General features: G+C 44.7%; 1 protein-coding gene across 1 annotated transcript in view; it reads left to right on the top strand.

Moving 5' to 3' along the window:
* The window catches only part of gmds (GDP-mannose 4,6-dehydratase), a 138,629-nt gene that overhangs the window by 30,232 nt on the left and 88,678 nt on the right, over positions 1 to 19,719 (top strand). Inside the window, exons 5-6 of the mRNA XM_080010350.1 lie at positions 12,068 to 12,260; positions 14,836 to 14,940. Coding sequence (XP_079866476.1) covers positions 12,068 to 12,260; positions 14,836 to 14,940 — 298 coding nt within the window. The remainder of the gene's footprint in view (positions 1 to 12,067; positions 12,261 to 14,835; positions 14,941 to 19,719) is intronic.

Genomic DNA, 19,719 nt, shown 5'->3' with positions numbered 1-19,719 from the left:
AAAAAAACTGAAAAGGGATTCTGTTTGTTTTGAAATGCTATTGTTGTGAGTAATTATTGCGGATTGTAAAATGGTGTTATCACACAATGGGAGATTACCGCCTGTAATCTCCGCAGATTATCGCCTGGTCGTCTCACTCTGCCAGTAATGTACAGTGTCGAGCTCCATGTTTTCATTTCACAATAGACTCTCCTGTGAATGCCAGGGAGAATAATACTGTCTTCAGGACGGCTCCTGAGGATAAACAATGGCGTTGGGTGGAAGTCTCAGGCTAGTGTGTGTGTGTGTGTGTGTGTGTGTGTGTGTGTGTGTGTGTGTGTGTGTGTGTGTGTGTGTGTGTGTGTGTGTGTGTGTGTGTGTGTGTGTGTGTGTGTGTGTGTGTGTGTGTGTGTGTGTCAGTTTTTTTTTCTGTAATGCTGGGCAGGGACTTTTAAAGGGTGGTAGTTCTTTCGGGGGCAGTTGTCCGTGCAAGACAAGAGCACCAGTATGTTCTGCTAGACCTGGATCATGGTTCATTCGAAAACCTTGGCCCACAGTGTCTCATGAGTTCCTGTCAGACATACCTTTCTGACGGCGACACCATGGTCTCTGAACACACAGGCCACATTGTCCTTCCTCCTTCCGAGCCATCTATTTTGAATCACACGACAGGCGTAATTGGTTTATTTGTCAAGACATTTGAACAATCGCAAATGTTGTCATGTCTCCGGCGGATTCTCTGTAAGTGAAAAGACCTGATAATATCTGTAACTGTTTCAACATGAACAGAATGCTTCGAATGAATGTGTCAAGGCTGTGTTCCAGCTATTGGAGATGGTTGTCACGTAGAAGCAGCGAAACGCCATTGGAAAACCATCAACATGAATACACCAGTGATTAGCTGAAGGGAATTGCTAGCAGGACAGAATTGGCAGCGTGTCAGAAGTGTCATTGTGGTATGCCCTTGTTTGCTTACAAGTGTAACCACGCTGGGAGATTGTCACATACACAATAGTAACTCTCATTTCCATGTGTGTGTGTGTGTATGTGTATGTGTTGACACGTGCTGTCAGATATTGCTGTGATCTGTGATGGCTTTGTGATGGGCAGGTTTCAGCAAAAATTCCTTGAATTACAGTTACATTTGCAATGGAGTAAAAAAATAAAAAATAAAAAAAATGGAATACCAGCTGTCACACCAGAACTCTGCATAACTTAGATCAGGTCTTCCACAGTCAAGACGTTGAATAAATATAAAATTTGAAAATAAATGTTTGCGTAACAAAGAAAGGAAATGGTGATACCTAGGCATTTACACTTGTGTGTTTCATGTGTGTTTGTTTTCTGTGGGGAAAATGACCCAAAAAAAATAGTTGAGGGGGAAAAAAAATGAAACATTCATAATCTGTAACTGTGCCCAGTTTTCTCCTCCCAATTACACAGAGGGAGGAAATAAGTAGCGGGTTCTGAATACGTGAATATTCAGTGGTTTAAGGTATCACTCTGCAGGAAGGGATTTAGTATGCAGGACTTTGAACGGCTCCCTGTGAGGCCACAGCGACATCCGCTCCCACACGGCAGAGCGGGTAAGACAACACGGGGTCAGAGGAACTGCGGTCGGGCCTCGGTGGGGAGCTGGCAGTTTTAGAGGAGAATGCCCTTGTTGCTCTCGGTGCTGTGGTACAAGACTATCTTAGAAACGTGGCCAGGAGGACCGAGAACTCTGAGAAGGCAGAAAAAAGTGCGAGGCGAGAGCCCTGTTGTTTTTTTGTGTGTTCTGTGTGTAAATGTTTGCAAATTCTAAGGTTTTATGTCATGCCCTATTTTCTTGTTTCTTCGTACATCAGTTTGTATGTGATCATATTCGGGGTTGTGTGGATGTGAATATTTGCGGGACAAACAGCTGTGGAGGCAGAGGTTACCGCCGCGGTCTAGCCAGGTTACTGGTGGATCGTGGGATACTTGGGGTCAGCGTATCTCCTCCAGCGTCTCCTACCATTGACTGAGCATTCAACCCTCAGACAGTACTTCATCTGCATCTTGTCCCATATGACATCTAATGCTACAGTAGTGAAACCGTGACAAGAAAGCACATTTGCGGTTATTTTCTATGCTCTCACAAGTACAGTACTGTCGGTTTTGCTGTGCCTGTTGCAAACATGCGAGGGATCGGATCAGGCTGAACATGTGTCTTTGACATTCTCTTTCCTTTCGTGGGTGGGGGCGGTGAACAGTGGGAGATAAAGTGTGAGCCACCCAGCGGCCAGCTGCCCCAAATGGCTGGAGTGACGCCTTGCGATTGATATATGAAACTCCAGCAGAGCGCTTCCCCTTCCAGAGAAAAAAAAAAAAATCCCTTCCCTGCTACAGGCCTTCTTCAAAGACAGGTTGTTCCACGAGGCTCCGGCCTCAGCGTTCTGACCCCCCTCCACTGTTCCACCCTGATGAGAGAGAAGGGTGGAGCAGGGATGAACTTCAACCTGGCCAATTGTCTTCTTTTAAGCGTGTGTGTGTGTGTGTGTGTGTGTGTGTGTGTGTGTGTGTGTGTGTGTGTGTGTGTGTGTGCGTGTGCGTGTGCGCGCGCGCGCCCGTACGGGGTCTGCTTTGACGGTTGAGGGTTACATAAGTCTTGTGATAGCTGATAATTAATGAAGTAAAAAAGGTGATCCAAAATATTTTGATATTTGCAAATATCAAAATATTTTGATATATTAAAATATTTTGATATATTAAAATATATATATTATGATGTATTTGAGATGAAAACTCTCAGAGGGACTGATAAGGGCAGTCCCTGTGAGAGTAAGATGTAGGACACTGATTTACCGAGCAAAGTTGAATAATGCTTTGGTCAGAATTGTTTACTAAGTGTGTACATTTAGACTTGCAAATACTGCGATAAATAGGTCTGTGCTGTGTAACCATAAGTCAGACCAGTGTCCATCCCATCCCATTATGAATGCCGCGATGATCCTCATTATGACATCTGCATGGCATTATGCACACATTTGGTGCAAAATTGCCCCCTTTATATGCAAATGAGCCTCATTGCAAAAAACGTCCAATTCACAAACACCGGTGCTAATAGCCAATAGAGTTAGAGTTAAATTATTACCATCTGCAGAGAGCTGGTGGTAGCTCACAGAGAGAGACCCAGACGGAGACACGTTACGCTCATAAAAACAATTTACGTTATTTTCAAATCCCAATCGGTGCTAAGGGGGGGGGCTTACCAGTGCTATAGCCCCGCCAGGATTTTGCATGGCGCCGGCGCAGCATGCCCAAGGATTTCCTTGCAGTTTTACATTTTTATTAAACATTTTGAATCAAAATAACTACTGTCCCACAATGTTTATAAGTTTTATATTTATTCAAGATACAGTAGCGTAAATGCATAATGGAGACTCTCCATTACGCATTTACGCTCTGCTGCGTGTGCCAGTTTCCCGTTTCTACAAATAAAACAAATAAATGGCAGTGTGTTTTTATCATTTCAGATGTATTTATTTTACTCCTTTTCCCAACAAAAGACATGTACTGTATGTTAGGGGTTAATACTCCTTTCGGTGCCCCTGACCAAGGCATTGGCAGAAAGAGCAGGAGTTGGTCCCTGGGCGCTGTACTGTGGCTGGTCCTAGGTATCGGATGGGTCAAATACAGGAGGATTCACTTCCTCCAGAGGGATTAATAAAATATAATAAATGAATAAATAAATAAAAATTGAACAAAACTAAAAAAAAAAAAAGCCCTGTGTGTCCCGTCTCGAGTAAGGCTTCACAGAGTGTGTGCGGGGGGGGGGCAGGCAGCTCCAAGGAGTTGTGATTAATCAACAGACCTTCCCGTCCCTGCGCTGCATACTTTTCATAGTGCTCTCGCAGCGGAGGGGACTTGGCTTGTGCTCGTATGAAAATATAAGGCCCTTTGGCTGATTTATGTCTTTGTACAATTGCCAGATATTTCTTAATATAACCCTAATAGTTTAGGTCCTAGTAACACTCTGTTGTATAGCTGTGGTCCAGCATATTAAAGTCAATCCTTCTATGTCAGCCAATTCCATATATATATATTTTTTTTTTCAAGCTTGTTGTTTTTTTGGTTGCTATGATCTTTGTTTAGCATTTCAATGGAGGATGTGTTTATTGAGATGGAGTATTAGGCGGGAGGAGGTGAATTGAAGCTGTTCACAGGAAAGTGGGAGGTGGTGAATGACATCTGAGGAAGAGGTAGAGATAAGAGAGTGCTAATGTTTTTAAGCGTGTCCAGATGAAAGCTGTTTGTGGGATGGGCCAAGCCTGACCACCCCCCTCCTGCTTCTTTGATGATGTGCGCTTTTCTAAAAGGGATCATATAGAATCATTATTGAAAACCCGCGAAAGTGCTGTAACGTAAGCGTCACCAATCGCTGAATTTCAAATGACATATTAAGGATCAACTGAATACTCACCATTATGGATGAACCCACACAACAGCTTTTTCTTGTTCTGGGCTCAAACCAAACCAACCCAACCTGAGCTGTATGGGCTGGAATGACTTTGTGTCCACTGTTGGTAATTTGAATCAGCCAGAAACAGGAAATGGGCTATAAGGGCTAGGCCCAGCGTCAGCTTTATTACAGTGTCGGAACCTTGAGAACCGTGGAGCAGTGGTAGCCTACCTACCCCTCCCAAAACCAAACGACACTCGCCTCCTTCTCATTTGCTATAGTGGAGATGGAAAATACTGTACATGTGAATGACAAGTGTCCTTCTAACCATACAAACTCCCTGGCAGAAGGGGTGTTTTCAGCAGAGAAGATATGGGCCGATGGGCTTTATGATTTAGGTCACGTATCTTCATTTTTTAAGCATGTGCTTGTTAAAATCGGGCTTATTTCTTACATTGGTTCGGCGCACCCCAACAGCATGCGTGCCTCCGCACATGCGCAGTTTTACAAAAAGACGCCTTCACTGGCTTGACAGTGAAGAAGGTATTTATAAGCAAACAGGCACCAAATACAGTAACTGGTCAGCAATTACCTGGATTCTGTTCACACACACACACACACACACACACACACACCTGTTCTGCCTCTGTCCAGGGGGTGTTGGGTGGGCCAGCCATAGACTGGGGGGTGGTGGGGGTTTAACAGGGGTGGAGGTGGAGGCTTGTGTAAATGAGGCATATGGTTAAAAGTAGGGCCTGGCCTCCGTTTGGGTCATGAGGCTCTGTGACAGCTACCAGGGCAGCCAAAGTGGGTGTTATGTGTTCCTGCGGCTCAGTGTGGTCTGCGTCTGCGCGCGCGTGTGTGTGTGCTTGTGTGCGCGTGTGTGTGTGTGTGTGTGTGTGTGTGTGCGCGTGTGCGTGCTCTTGAAACTTGAGCGATTGTGTGTGTGCGCATGTGTAACCAAAGAGAGGTAGCACCTGCAGGGGCGGCGGTCCCCAGCCTTCACTTCTATTTAAGGATCATATAAGCAACACCAGGGCAGAGGAGGGGTGGACATAGAGGTAGAGTGGAGGGGATAGGTGTGTGTGTGTGGGGGGGGGGGGGGGGGGGGGTGTTGGCTTCCTCCACTCACAAGGCCAGCATTCATTGAGTGGGTGGTGTTGGGGGTTGTGTGGGGGAGGTGGAGTTTGGCACTGGGAAGGCTCGGCAGGGGTGAAGCTTAATTTAAGTGGGGTCCATGGAATGGTGGGGTTGGGTAGGGTGTGGTGGTGGCTTGATTGTGGTGGGAGTGGGGGGTATACAGTGATTTTTCTCACCCAACCTCTAAAATAAAAAAAAAAGAGGATGTTGGTACCTGATTACAACCAAATGGTGCGTGAGCAGCAGCTGGAGTGGGTGATGGTGGCGGGCAGAGTGGAAAGATGGACCACAGGGGAGGTGCAAAAAGGGGTCAGTTAGATCCTGGCAGGGGGTGTCATGATTGTATGTGATGGTGTGTGCGTTGGAGGAGGTCCCTCACCACCTGCTTTGAACTCATCTGGTCCTGCAGCTCCCCAGCTGATAAGTAGTGTGAGAAAGAACACCCGAAGAGAGAGACAGAGCAGGCTGGTTCCCCAGAGGAGGAGTGAGACACACTGCTTACTGCTTGTCTTCATAAGTATATCATTGATCCAGTTGTGATTCTGCACATCGTACAATAGACCCTTTCCCACTGGGCCAAAAACTTGGCAACACCCACTAACATCCACCATTTGTCATCGGTGGGAAAGGTAAAACCCGGGTTTCGGTCCCGGGTCAAATTACCCTGCAATAGACACAGGTTTTTACTGGCTCCACCTCCGTTCGGCTCTAATTTAAATACTAAACCCGGGTCGACCTGCTAATTTTGCCCACTTTACCTGCGTGATGGTGACGCGCGTTGAAGGTCCGGACGTTGGCGCGTATATAGACAGGAATATCCATGTGCCATTCCATCATTTCATATGCCATTTAGAATCCAAAATCAAAATCATAAGTTAATGACTTTTTCCCCGCAGTCCCCATACTTTTGTCAGGAAGTGCTATGCAATTAACTCTGTTGCGGTGACACTCATGAGTTTGTTAGTTTGAGATTGTTGATCTACGACCACACAGTACCCAAGGACACGATCAGCGCTGACACAATTGTTTAGCTGTATGTGTGTTTTTTTATCTTTTGATTGCCGCCCCAAGGGCTGCCCGCAACCCAGTATAATAAGTGCTGTTGCCATGTTTGTATGTGTGTTTATGTTTGTGAGACATGAGTGACTGACAGGTGGTAAGAGTCTGGAGGGTAAGACATGGTGACGGAGACAAGGGAGCCAGGGAGAGAAGTTAGGTGCTTTCGTTGCTTCATCTGATCCAGAGACTTTCAGGCTACACTAAAATAAAATACATTATGGTACCTCTTGTGGTAGAATGGCTTATCATAGCAGTACCTACCGACATACATACCTACATACCTCTAAGGTACGCTCATGACATTCTTGGCATGGGTACTACTTTTGTACGACATATTTGTAGTTAACTGTCATGACAAAGCTTTTGTACTCCTAAAAGTACAATGCTGTACTGTATTTTCGAAAAGTGAGGGGGACTTGCCCAATGTTAATGTGATAGATTGTAATGTAGTAGGTCTCCTAGCTGCTCCACTTTCTTCTTGTTTCATAAGATTGAATATTTTATTGTCATTCTCAAGTTTTATTCGATTTTAATTGTCCACTTTACTGTTTTGCTGCCAACAGTTTTCTATGATAAATCTCTTGTGACTTGAGGCCAGAGCTCTCGATTAATTTGCAACAATTTGAGCATCTCCCAGATGGGGGGAGTTTGGAGCCAAAACTGATTGGATCGTCAGCGGCGTTCCTCACATTCCCCACAAGTTGGTGCACCAGGGAGATGGAACAACCAGTTTGCACCAATCGATACCTGTCACCTCAGATTTGGCAAGGAGTGGTAGGGGGGTCAACCGAGGAAGAAAAAAGACAGGGAGTGAGTGAATAAGAGAATAAGTGTGTGTGGGTGGGTATGTGTGTGTGTGTGTGTGTGTGTGTGTGTGTGTGTGTGTGTGTGTGTGTGTGTGTGTGTGTGTGTGTGTGTGTGTGTGTGTGTGTGTGTGTGTGTGTGTGTGTGTGTGTGTGTGTGTGTGTGTGTGTGTGAGAGAAAAGCTTGGAGGCAAAAAAGGGACTTTCCAGACTCAGCTGCATAAATCCTCGGGTTGACAACCAATCTCCAGCTCTCATTCTACCTGCCATGACACACGCCCTTGCAGCACGTAGCTCCCCACACGTGCACTTTCTGCCCCACTCCAACATCTCCAACCATCTCTCTTCACCCCCCTCCTACATCCACCCAATGTGTTTGACTTGTATTTGTTCATTGCCATAGCTGCAGAAACCTCTGCACTAGCCAAGTAGAAGACGCCTGTAATTAGACAAGACACACAAAAAATGCAGAGATTGAGATATGATGAGTGAATATCAGGGGGAGGGGGGGGCAGTGCATGCATGTCAAGCCTTGCATCAGTCTCCCATGCTCATTTCATAGGAAAATCAATTGATGTGTGGCTGTGTATTGGCGTCCCACAAGCAATATCTGTCCTCTGAGCTCTCGAATCTCATGTATTGGGCCTATTAAGAGAGTGTATTGGTACATACATAGTACTACCTCAGATGATCAGCTAAGTTTGAAAGAGAATTTTGTTAAATATATATATCTTTCGCAAAATATGTCAAACGTTAGCGGAGTTTAATCCACAACACAAAGGTGAAGAATTGACCATATCAGTTGTGAAATGTAATGTACCCCACCGAGGTCATTATCCTGTTAATAACATGGCCAACTTGCCAAAGGTGGGTAAAAACGGGAGTTTTGTTTTGTATTTAATATGAATGAATTATTTTAGATTTTATTTTTATTTTTTTTATACATTGTAAGACATACTTGCAATGTTTCCAAATCCTACATTTTGATGGCTGACAAGATTTTTCACTACCGCTTTAAGCAAAATAATAAGAGTTGGGGCCTTGGATTAGTGTCATGCTCATAATGGTCACAAACAATAACTTTAACGCTTTCTCTGGCAAGCTTTCAGACGTTGTTGCCTTTCGGTTTGTTATCTACCCTACCTTCCATCATACAGTAGGCTGAGAAATTGATACTTTTATTGTAAAACAGTCAAAGATCCACCCCCAAGACTCCTAGTCCCCAGTGTGAAAAGTCAGGCTAGTGAAGGTGTGACATGCTGTCTGTCTTTTTCGACATGTATGTCTTTCGATCCCACAGTGTCTTTCTCTCGGGCAGCATTGTGTCTGGGACTCGAGGCAAAATTGGCACAGGGAATGGAAAAAGGGCTATTTGTTTTTATAACAGGTGTGTGCGCTTCTCTGCGGACAAGCATGACTGACACAACTATGACAAGACAGAACGGGAGGTGGAGAGATTCTTTTGTTTCACCACAACAAAGTCATACGAGAGATGCAATGTTTGGGAACGTATGCCATCGGCGTGGGCTTGTATACAGCAACAGTAGCTTAGGCTACATCAGCTTTCTTGTGAAATTTCATCCAAAACAAGCTGTGGGTGTAGGGATGGTATCAATAGGCGGGCACGTAAATGAAGTCACCCAGTGTAATGTCTAAATCTGTCAATAGATTCTCTTACTAGAATGGCCATAATGTCAGAAGAATCAGACTCATATTGGATGGTTGTAGCCCTTATTAAGATAAATAGCATGTCATTTTCTGATGTCGTTTTTTTCTATTAAGTTCAGTGCCGTCTTCTACAGCATAGTGTAGAATATCATCTTTCGTGGTTTGCCGCACATCACTAAATGTAGATCACTCAATGCTGCTTCCGTAACCTACCATTTTCTTATGTATTGTTGGAATCTGGAATGGGGAAGTAGAAATGAATGCCTAGTAAATGCATGCTGTTAAAAGAACAAGACTGCTGCAGCGGCCTGTCCACGGGGCGATGGCTACTAATGGTAGATAAGTGACACCGTAGTCGATCTGATGAAAACAGAGAAGCTGAACTGAGTGGGTTGCCAGATTGGGGATAAACCTCCTTCTGGGAGAGGGAATTTAGCTTGTTTGTCTTTGCCCTGTTAGCACTTGACTACTCTAATTTAAGCTTGCCTGTAATGTGATGAATAAAGGTGTAATTGACTGTGGTTTCTCTCCCTCCCTGCCCCTCACTGTCTGCCTGTCTCTACACAAACCAAAACATTTCTCTCTCTCTCTCTCTCTCTCTCTCTCTCAGGGGTGTCTTTGTAATTGCTTCATTTGGCTCTTTGCGGTTCTCAAGAATTTCGTCTGACTTTCAGCGTTTGACAATGTATCCCAAAATAATGAATAATTCATTCTTAGAGGAGGTGTGGGTGTGTTTTTACTGTTTTCACTCACGCTCCTTATTAGCAGCATGTGTTGATTTTAACCACAGGAACCATTTAATAGATTGTCTTTAGGGTTTGAAGATGCAGAATCTCTCATTCTCATCTCTCCAGTGTCCAGATGATTTTGAACTGTGGGAACTAGCTGGAAGGTAGTAGGTCCTCAGTGCTTGCCAATGTACTTATAGGTGTTTGTTATTGTTTTATGGGGCAGTCTTCATCTCCCTTCCCTCCTTCTTCTATTTAAGAAGTCGGAATGAGTGTCTGTGTGTGAGGTTTTTAATCCAAGGCCAGTAGTTCTATTTTCAATTGAAGGGCTCACACAATCACGATTCACAATGTACTTTTGTTCTTTTGTGCTTGTTTCACTAACTTTTTTTTTTTTTACTGCTCACCAGAGCCTTATGTTTCTACAAATGTATGCACTTAGCATTGCTCTGCACTATTAGACTGTGTGGCTAAAGCAGACAGCAGGCCATGAAGGTATGTAATGAGTGGCTGTAGCTGAGTAAATGTAATATATTTATATATATATTTCTACATCTGTCAAGACTCACTTCACACCACATACAGAAATATCTACACATACACACACACACAGTTACATTCCCCATTCTTACAAAGGAATTTCAGAAGGCCTTGTGCAAGCGAGGAAGAGATGAAACCACCAAACGCTGCATGCATCTGTACGTTTAGGACCTTTTTAAATGGATCGCTTATTTGGGGTCTGAATATTTGCTTGGCGGCAGACCCCCAATGCTGATGGAGCTTGGCTGGCTGCCCAGAAGAGAACAATATCTGCCAGGACTGGACCGAGGGGCCCCAGCAGCCACCCCCAGACACACATGTGCACACACACATACACATGCGTATACAACACACTTGCACACAAAGCATACACAAATATCCCGCCTTTAAACCGTCAGCGCCCTGGCCCTGCCTTACATAATGACAGAGAATGGAGGCATTAAGGCAATTTGTTTGATTTAAGTTGTCAAGGCGTGCTGGACCCTGCCCCTCTCAGCTGGTTTTGATACATTGTGCGTGTGCGCACGCGCATCCATGTGTGTGCATTTATCATAGCTCTTTGGCAAACAAGAGGAATGGACGGGCGCACAGACAGAGACAGCAGGACAAACGATGAACATGCGAACATAAAGTAAGGTTTATGGGGGGGGAGGGGTCAGCAAGGAAGGCAAAGGCGGGATGGGAAGGAGAATGATGATGGTTGAAGGATCACCCTGATGTGGAGGTGAGAGCTGGGATGACATTATGTCCAAGGGGGAAAGGAGCTGAAGTTAAGCATGTGTGCATTACAGTGTGCATGGCCTGTCAATATGAAGGAGAGTATTGTGTGTTCCAGATTGGAGGGGTTGAGATGGAGGAGGTGTTGAGCACCCCCCCCCCCCCCCCCCAAAAATAAAATAAATTAAACACTGTAAAGGTGTGAGCGCCGCATCTAAAAGCTGAGCACCCCTGGAGTTCAGAACAGTGTCATTCGAACTGATAAAAAAAACAAAACTTTGCTGTGTGTACCTTTTGTGTCTGAGAGTATGTGTGCATTTCTACATGAGCGTATGTGCGTAGTGTTTCAGTATGATGTGTGTATGGTCCATGAGGGGGGAATAGAGGCCCAGTGTTCAGGGGGTCTCAGGTCTAAATAAGGGCTCTTTATGCCGTGGTTTGTGCATGGTGTTCGTGTGGAGGCACTAAAGGGCCAAAGCGTCTCCCTCCGCACAGACGTGGCCCCTGCTGCACGCTCCTGGTGCGCCCTCCACAACCAGCACGTCTTTCAACCGTCACGCCCGGTCTAAAGCCTGAAAGACCGCGCTGGCTTATATACACAAAAGCACACACACACACACACACACACACACACACACACTTACAGTATGTCTGCACACAGATTAATATGCACACTGACATATATACATAGATATATGTCAGATATATTTGTGTGTAGACAAAGAAACATTCATTTTTAATTTGAACGCAATTTCTCCCAAGTGTCCATTTAGTTTCCCCCTCCCCTGACCAGTAGTGACAAACATTATGGGAACTGGAGTCTTTAGTTTGAGGTATACGCTTTCTAATCTGCTCTGATGGACTCCAGATACAACACATAACCCTGCATCATTCCCTTGTGATAGTGTACTTTCGAAGTACAGCTGTTGTTATAATTTTTGCATTGTATGTGTCAATATCCATTTCGCTCTCTCTCTCTCTCTCTCGCTCTCTCTCTCTCTCTCTCTTAGATCTCCTTTGACTTGGCGGAGTACACCGCCAACGTGGACGGTGTGGGTACGTTGCGGCTCCTGGACGCCATAAAGACGTGCGGGCTGACCGACAGCGTGCGCTTCTACCAGGCCTCCACCAGCGAGCTTTTTGGGAAGGTCTTGGAGATCCCACAGAAAGAAACCACGCCATTCTACCCCCGCTCCCCCTATGGTAAGACAATCGGACGCTTACATTTGTTAAAAAAAAATTTTTTTATGAATAACTCAACTCAATCTAATTTAACTTTAAAGGCAAGAATTCCTGTCTGTCTGTCTCGGAATTTGGTGCAATTTGGACACAATTAAAACTTTTTTTCTTTTTCTGTTTCTTATTATCAAAAAACTGCTTTTTCTGTTTTTTGTACAAACGGAACATTTTCAGAACAAAAACCAACTGTTCATACAGTCGGTATGCGGCTACACATTTTAAAATATGGTGGCTGACATAAAATGCTGGGAAGAAGAAGAAGAAGAAACAGTCTTTAATCATCACACGACACTCCACAACACATGCTTGCACACACACACACATGCACATGCTTGATGGTGGCCGGTGAAATGGCTCCTCTGCTTTTGACCCATCCTGGCTTGTCCTTCCTCCGGGGGCACAGCCAGGAGCAGTGGGCACTAAACCAATCAGAAATGTTCAGCGCTGTAAGCCCCACCCCCAAAGTTCCTGGACTTTTGAAAAATATCCCCCCCCCTAGCAGGGACCTTTTGGTCCCTGGGACTTTGTCCCCGGAACTTAATTTAGACCCTGGTTCCTGCGGTGAGTCCCTCCAAAGGTTCCTATTTCCTGGGGAAAGTTCCTGTGGTGGAAACGCAGCTGAGGAGTGTCTTGAACGGCCATGCTGAGGACTGAATCATTGCCATTTAGTTTAACTGTGCCATTGACATGTCTTAGAAAGTCTTACATTTTGAACAAGTACAGTATGCACTCGTAATAAATATTAAGGAAGGAATCTCTGTCTGTATGTCTGTCTGTCTGTATTGTATGTACAGTATGTTTGTATATCCTTTGATTATCTTGACAACCGTTCATCTGATCTACTTCACACCTGGCGGGTGTATTACTATGGACCCAAGGACATGCAGTGTCGAATTTGGTGCACGCAACACGTGTAATATGTGCAACTGAGTCACAAAAACTGTCTTTCCCCGGTGTATGACTTTAACCGCCATCATTTGACCATGTATGACTGAACGGGCATGCACTAGTTTTGATCATTTGACTATATTTTGGGGATGGCTATTGATGCCTCCATCACATCTTGATAGACTTGGGGTTAAGCCGAATCCAAATAACAGCAAAGCACAAAAAGTGGGTTTTAATCAAGATATATTAAACAAATATTTCAAAAGATCTTTGTTTTTGGGAAGACAGAAAAAACATTCAGAAAACACGTGAGTCCAATCCGTGGCGCTCAGCTGCAAAGTCAAGAAACTGAAACACGTCCAGTCCCTACAGAGACAGGTCTTTTTATTATTAAATTTTATTATTTTTCTTCTTACAAATGCCACTCAGACCCTAGACCTGTCTCTTAGAGTTAGGGGTGCAGTGGCATCGGTCATAAGCGCTTCACTTGCACCAGAGTGTGGAGCCGGAGAGGAAACGAGCGGACAGGGAGAGGTAGAACGGGTGGAGAACGTTCATTCTCTGGAGGCAGTGTGGGACAGGTTGAAAATTATCACACTGATGTTATAACATTGGGTTAGGGTTATTGCGTCCCAGGGCTCCGTCCCCGCTCCGTCAACGGAGGGAGTGAGTTTGTACGGGAGGGGCGGGGAGACAGGGATGTGGAAACCAAAGCGCTGGTCTCTGAGAGCCAGGAAAAAAACAAAACAGATTCAGATTGTATGTCTGTTGCCGACAGGTTGTCCAGACGATCCCATCTACACTGGACATAATGTACTAATGCGACCTATTAAGTACTGCATCCGTAACAGTCATCTAATGTGGGAACAGACTCCATAACGAACTTCTCCATAAACAAGGTCAATATGTGAAAGACTACCTACTGTCTTTTCTGGAGATTTTTTATCCAGCAACATTATGAATTCTATGTAAGGAAAATGGCTATACAAACAGACTACAATGCCTTTGTATCACAAGGTTTCAGGAATAGTGCAAAGGTGCACACTGTGAGAGTGTGTGTGTGTGTGTGTGTGTGTGTGTGTGTGCGTGTGCGTGTGTGTGAGGGATGGCTTAAGTGCTGAGGGAGAGTTTAAGCTTTCTGTGCACCCTCAGGCCAAACATCTCACGGAGGACTGGAGTGGCTCTCACTTTAACAAAGACACCTTTATATCCACAGCACTCAGCACTCACTTTTAACACACACACACACACACACACACAGAAACTGCAGTGCACGTGTGTGCGAGATCAGGTTTCACGCTCCATGTTGTCTAAATGTTCTCCTCTCTGACACTTTCCTCATCTGTCACCGCTCGATGTGTTGGATGGGAGGCACATACCATAATAAGCGGGGCTGCTCCTCGATTAATTAAAGTTGGGGGGGGGATTGTCGGTCGAGCATGCAGTTGCCATGGTGACCCACCTTCGCCTCCACTCTTATGTCCTGACCTATGGCTTAATCAGCGGGCGCCTCCCCTCCACTGGTCCTGGCCTTGCCCTCATCTCAGGAGAAAATGGGGAGGATTGTGAAACGAGTATATATTAGTCTATCGACCTTTGTGATTTTTATTTTTTTTTCATTAAACCTTTTCCTCTCTCTCTCTTTCTCGAGGCGCTGCTAAGCTGTACGCCTACTGGATTGTGGTGAACTTCCGAGAGGCCTACAACATGTTTGCCGTCAATGGGATCCTCTTCAACCACGAGAGTCCGAGGAGGGGTGAGCGCTCATCACAAGCTCTCAGTCCCATAGTAATTCTTCACCCATGAATCCTTGTTCGTCATAAGTCCTACACGCACCCTCGCACTCACTGACAAAAACGCATAGTTAGACAGAGTGAAAGGGTTGTGGTAAGATTTTTTTAATATACACTCTGAGCCCCGAGGCTTGCGAGCGCTAGTTTAACCCGATTTACACGCCACCGCCACCCGAAATTAGTACCACATGGCTAGAGCACCAGTCCAGCACCCAGGTCAGTCACTCAGGTGTTTATGATTTATCCCCTAATGAAGGCCCTGCCCACGACCCCGTATGGGGTCAGGGGTCAGCCAGTAAACCCTAATGGGTTACCACAGAGATTGGTGTGGGAACCGGTGGAGCTCCCAGCCAGCCGAAGGGGAGCAGCGAGGCCTGACGTTGTGTGGAACCAGAGTTGGGAGTACTAGTGACAATAAGGAGATGATCAAGATCAATGAGTGAATGGTCGGAAGCTATATTGGGAAATCTCAACTTAGGCTTACAGAAAAAGTAAAGGATATAGTTTAATAGAAATAACCAGCAGGGTGACAGGGCTGAACAAACAGGAAGAACCACTGGAAAACTGTGAAGTAGTCGTGGCCTGTGTCCACCTCCGCACGTACACATTATAACCTTATAAGGATAAGTCACACAGCCCGCCCCATAACCTGTTATTAGCCTTGCATTAGCCAGCTCCCCTTCTTGTTTTCCTCCCTCTCTTCTCTTGCTTTTTTCTCTGATCTCCTCTCTCACTTTACCCTCTCGCATTTCGCCCCTTTCGCTTTTTCCCTTAGTCAGTGTTTTTTGAGCAGGGTCGAGCGTTGGGTGTTCTTTTGCCACTTTTAATGCTATCAGAATTACAGCTGTTGTTGCTCATTAAACAGGAACGTTGTGCTCTGATGTGGTCAGATGTCCCGTGAATGTCTTGCACAATTTAAGGTGGTGCTTGTTTGGCATGGAAGGCCAGTGCTTACCCAGGCCCCTTGGGCCTGCCATGACCCTGCCGCTGTTGCAATATTCTGTGTGTTTGGCCACTCTCTCACTCAACGGCCAGAGGACCATATACAACACAGCATGGGTCAGCATTGTCACCTACACAGTCCCCTTTTGATTTATATTTTGTATAGTATAAGGTGTATAGAAGCAAAGGAGTAAACTCAATTAATATTTTATATTATATATAGATCAAGATATTGTAAGATTAACATAAACAAATGTACAGATTCAATATAAAAGAATGAACCGGCATAGGTTTTCTATTAATCACTGTTATGAACTGTAGTACAACAATGTTGACAGTATCTCCAGCATTTTTGGATTCCTGTAGCTGAATGCATTGAAAGTTATAAAAGATAAAGGCTCATTCATTACCTGTGGGTGACCCCTCCCCCTCCTTTTCTCTCCCTCTGTGTACCTCCTAGTAATTAGTCTCTAATGTGGAAGGAAGTTCATGACATCAAATTCAATCGCAACTGACCTCACCATTTCCTCAACCCCATCGTACACCCCAGAAAGGATGTGATGTGATGTCGACCTGACATCACAGCTTGTTGTGCGCTGTTACGTGGTGTTTTTGGCCTACCTGTACCTGTGGTGTGTCATAGGATGGTTTGGCAGCTTATGGGGCAGACCCATGGAGGAGAGGAAGGGAAAGAGCGGAACACAAGCTTCTCTTACCTATTTCCACCGCGAGATGCTTGAACCGTCAGGTCCCAAGATGACTTAATCCCAGCAAGAATGTTACCCTCTTCTCTTCACCACACTTGTAAACACATAACCGTTTTACCAATAAACAGGAGATCAATATTGCTCTGTTGTGAGAGGTTGCAAATCGGACAGTCAAGAAAGAAAAATAATCCACTGTAAATCCAGCATGAAGAAAAGCAAACAGCAAATTAGCATCTGTCGGCTGGTCCATCCCATAGTTAGATCTGTACTGGTCAGCTTAGCTGTAACAAACAAGCTCTGTGCTGATACTCATAAGGGGATTGGCTTCAGCTGGGGCACTAAATAGGCACAATATTGTCCCTGACATATGAGACACGCCATTACCTGACAGTCACTTGGAAAAAGTAATCAGAACTGAAACACGTCCAAATAACCAGGGCACTTGTGTATTTCTTCACCATATGCAACAAAGCTAGAAAATCCACTTTGAAAATCCAACACTATACCTATACCTACATAATATTGAATAACATTGTTTTTATTTAAGCCTTTACAGTCAGTCAGTGCACATAATGAAGTGCATATATGTGTATGTGCCTGTCCCCACAACTGGCCATCCAGCTCCCCAGGCTTTTAGAATGTTAATCCCCTGGTTTATACAGGGAAGTCCCCTTCATCTCTCCACCACTGGAACTCTGTGATTCACACCGGTTCACACTTGGTAGTATAGAATAATATACTGTTATGCCGAGAGAGAAAATCTTGCTAGTATCTGGGAAGTTTGAATAACACTGCCAAAGTCAATACTGCACCTTTAAACATACACATACAGAGACACATGCATTAACATGGTGGATTGGTAAGGCGATATGTTTTTATCAAGTTTGAAAAGTTATTTTCAAAGGATATCTTTGAACGGGAATTGCTTGGATAGGCAAGGTCGAGGGGTGTCTGGGTTTTGCCCCACTCTGTTTTGCAACCGCTCTGATGGTACAGTCACACCGCCGGCGACGGGACACTGCGAAGCGGCAGGCTGCGATGCATTTCGAACGGAGCGCTACTTCCTCCGGCTATAGGGGGCGGCGCGACGACCAGCGACAAGCTGACAGCTTCAGGGCGACAAAAAAAGTTGAGCAGGTTTTAACTTTATGCAAATGAGCAGCACCGGGCGACAATCGATTGGAGGGAAGATACACTCTCAACAGTGCCGGTCCTTGGGCGCTCAGACGACTGTATTGTTGCTATTTTTTTTATTAAAAACATTACTTAAACTATCGATAAAATAAGGAACCCGTCATTTTATGTTTCTTCAACAAGGACAGTTCTTTATTTTAACGGGCGGATGGCAAGATTATTGACGTTAGTTTAATAATAATTTCAATAATTAATTTCTTTCAAGAAGTTATTTATTTTGCCAAGAAAACATTTTTTATTGAAATAAACCATTTTTTATTGAAATAAGCCATTTCATAAAAAATGAGTAGACACGGCCTCATCTATCTATATAATGTATATTAAATATGGAAAAGGAGAGAGGTTTGAAATGTTTGGCGCACCCACAACAGCCAGTCGATGTTGAGCCAACACGCCCACAAACGGCAGGTGCACAGAAGCCCCGTCGCCGGCGGTGTGACCATACGGCGTCGAGACGAGAGCTGCTCGGCTTCATGCTATAGCCCCGTTGCCGGCGGTGTGACCCTAGCATGAGCTCCCGTGTTTTGTTTTTCATTCTGGGAGAGGGCTGAGTGATTGCAGCCTAAATATTAGGTGAAAAGAGGTCAGAAGACGAGTGGAGTCTGACAACTTGAGGATATTTAATGACAGGTGAGTTCTTCTCACCTACACCTCTTTCCTGTCCACCCATGTCTCCCCCTCCCATCACCTTGTGTTATATGGATCTGTGCTGTTACTCCTTTCCTCAGCCTTGGAGGTGGAGCTCTGTGGCTATGATGTCATGTGGTCTTTGAGGTTTCAACTTCACTCATCACCTTCACACCTACACTATGTTTGTTTCTATATATTGCTATGGTAACTTAGAATCCAGTTGACTGAGGGGATACTGCAAGCGTTATGAGGGGTACCTTGACCCTGGGGAGTCTGGCAGGTTCTTTTTAGTTGCTTAAAGACTGTTTTGATTGATTGGAATAATCTAAGAAAGAATTTGTGTTTTTGACCCAATCTTGTTTTTGTTTCATCTTAGGGTCAAATCCATAATTTTATTTTTTGTCCGCTCTGCTCGTAGAGCAGTGCTATCAACTTTGCGAGCATAGGCATGGACAATTGACTCCTCCTGCCCACATTCTCATTCCCCAGACTTCCCCTCCTTTCTTTACACTGTTGGAAACATGTTTATTGCATCATAACAATTTAAAAAATAGTTTCTTTCTCTGCCTTTCTCCATCTTTTATCTCTCACAGTGCTCTATCCTTGATCAGACCTCCTCCAACCTCTGCATTTTCTTCTCTCTGCACCTTTCTTGTCAGTTGAATCATACTGGAGTAAGGGTAGCAGTCTGCCAGGTGTGAATAGACATCCTGTTGGCAGTGCTGAGCACATGACCTCTCTTGGATGAAATGCAAAAATTCTCTCCCCGCTGAAACTCCATACATCAGTCAGGATGAATTGTGCAACACCAGCGATGGCAGACATTGACAACTCTTTGGCCTGGGTGGAAATTGGCCAACTCCTGACCCGTGGAGGATTCATTGGCTGCAAAATCACTCATCTTCTTACAAGTCAGGTGTCTAAGCCATAATTCAGTACAGATAACAGTAGTCCAGAAAATAAACTGCTGAAGTTGATGGGGTGGACAAGTGCAACAAATATGTTCCATATATAAACTAAGTATGCTTTTATTTTGAAGTAAAGAGGGCCATGGCTTTAGCCCAAAGTCCCACATGTGCAAGAGTGGAGGTTGAAAATAAGGGGGACATCTTTCACTTGGAATCTACCTCAAAGCCATTCACCCCCTGGGCCCTTGCAAAAAGACAGAATAGGATTATGGGATTTGCAGTTCTGGGTAAATTCCAGAACAGGTGTGTAACCCCTTTGTTGAGAAAACTTTTAGCATTGCTATGACAACCTTGGCAAAAA

The sequence above is a fragment of the Zeus faber genome, assembly GCF_960531495.2.
Source record: "Zeus faber genome assembly, chromosome: 1".
Taxonomy (NCBI): domain Eukaryota; kingdom Metazoa; phylum Chordata; class Actinopteri; order Zeiformes; family Zeidae; genus Zeus; species Zeus faber.
This window is presented reverse-complemented; position numbering and strand designations above follow the sequence as displayed.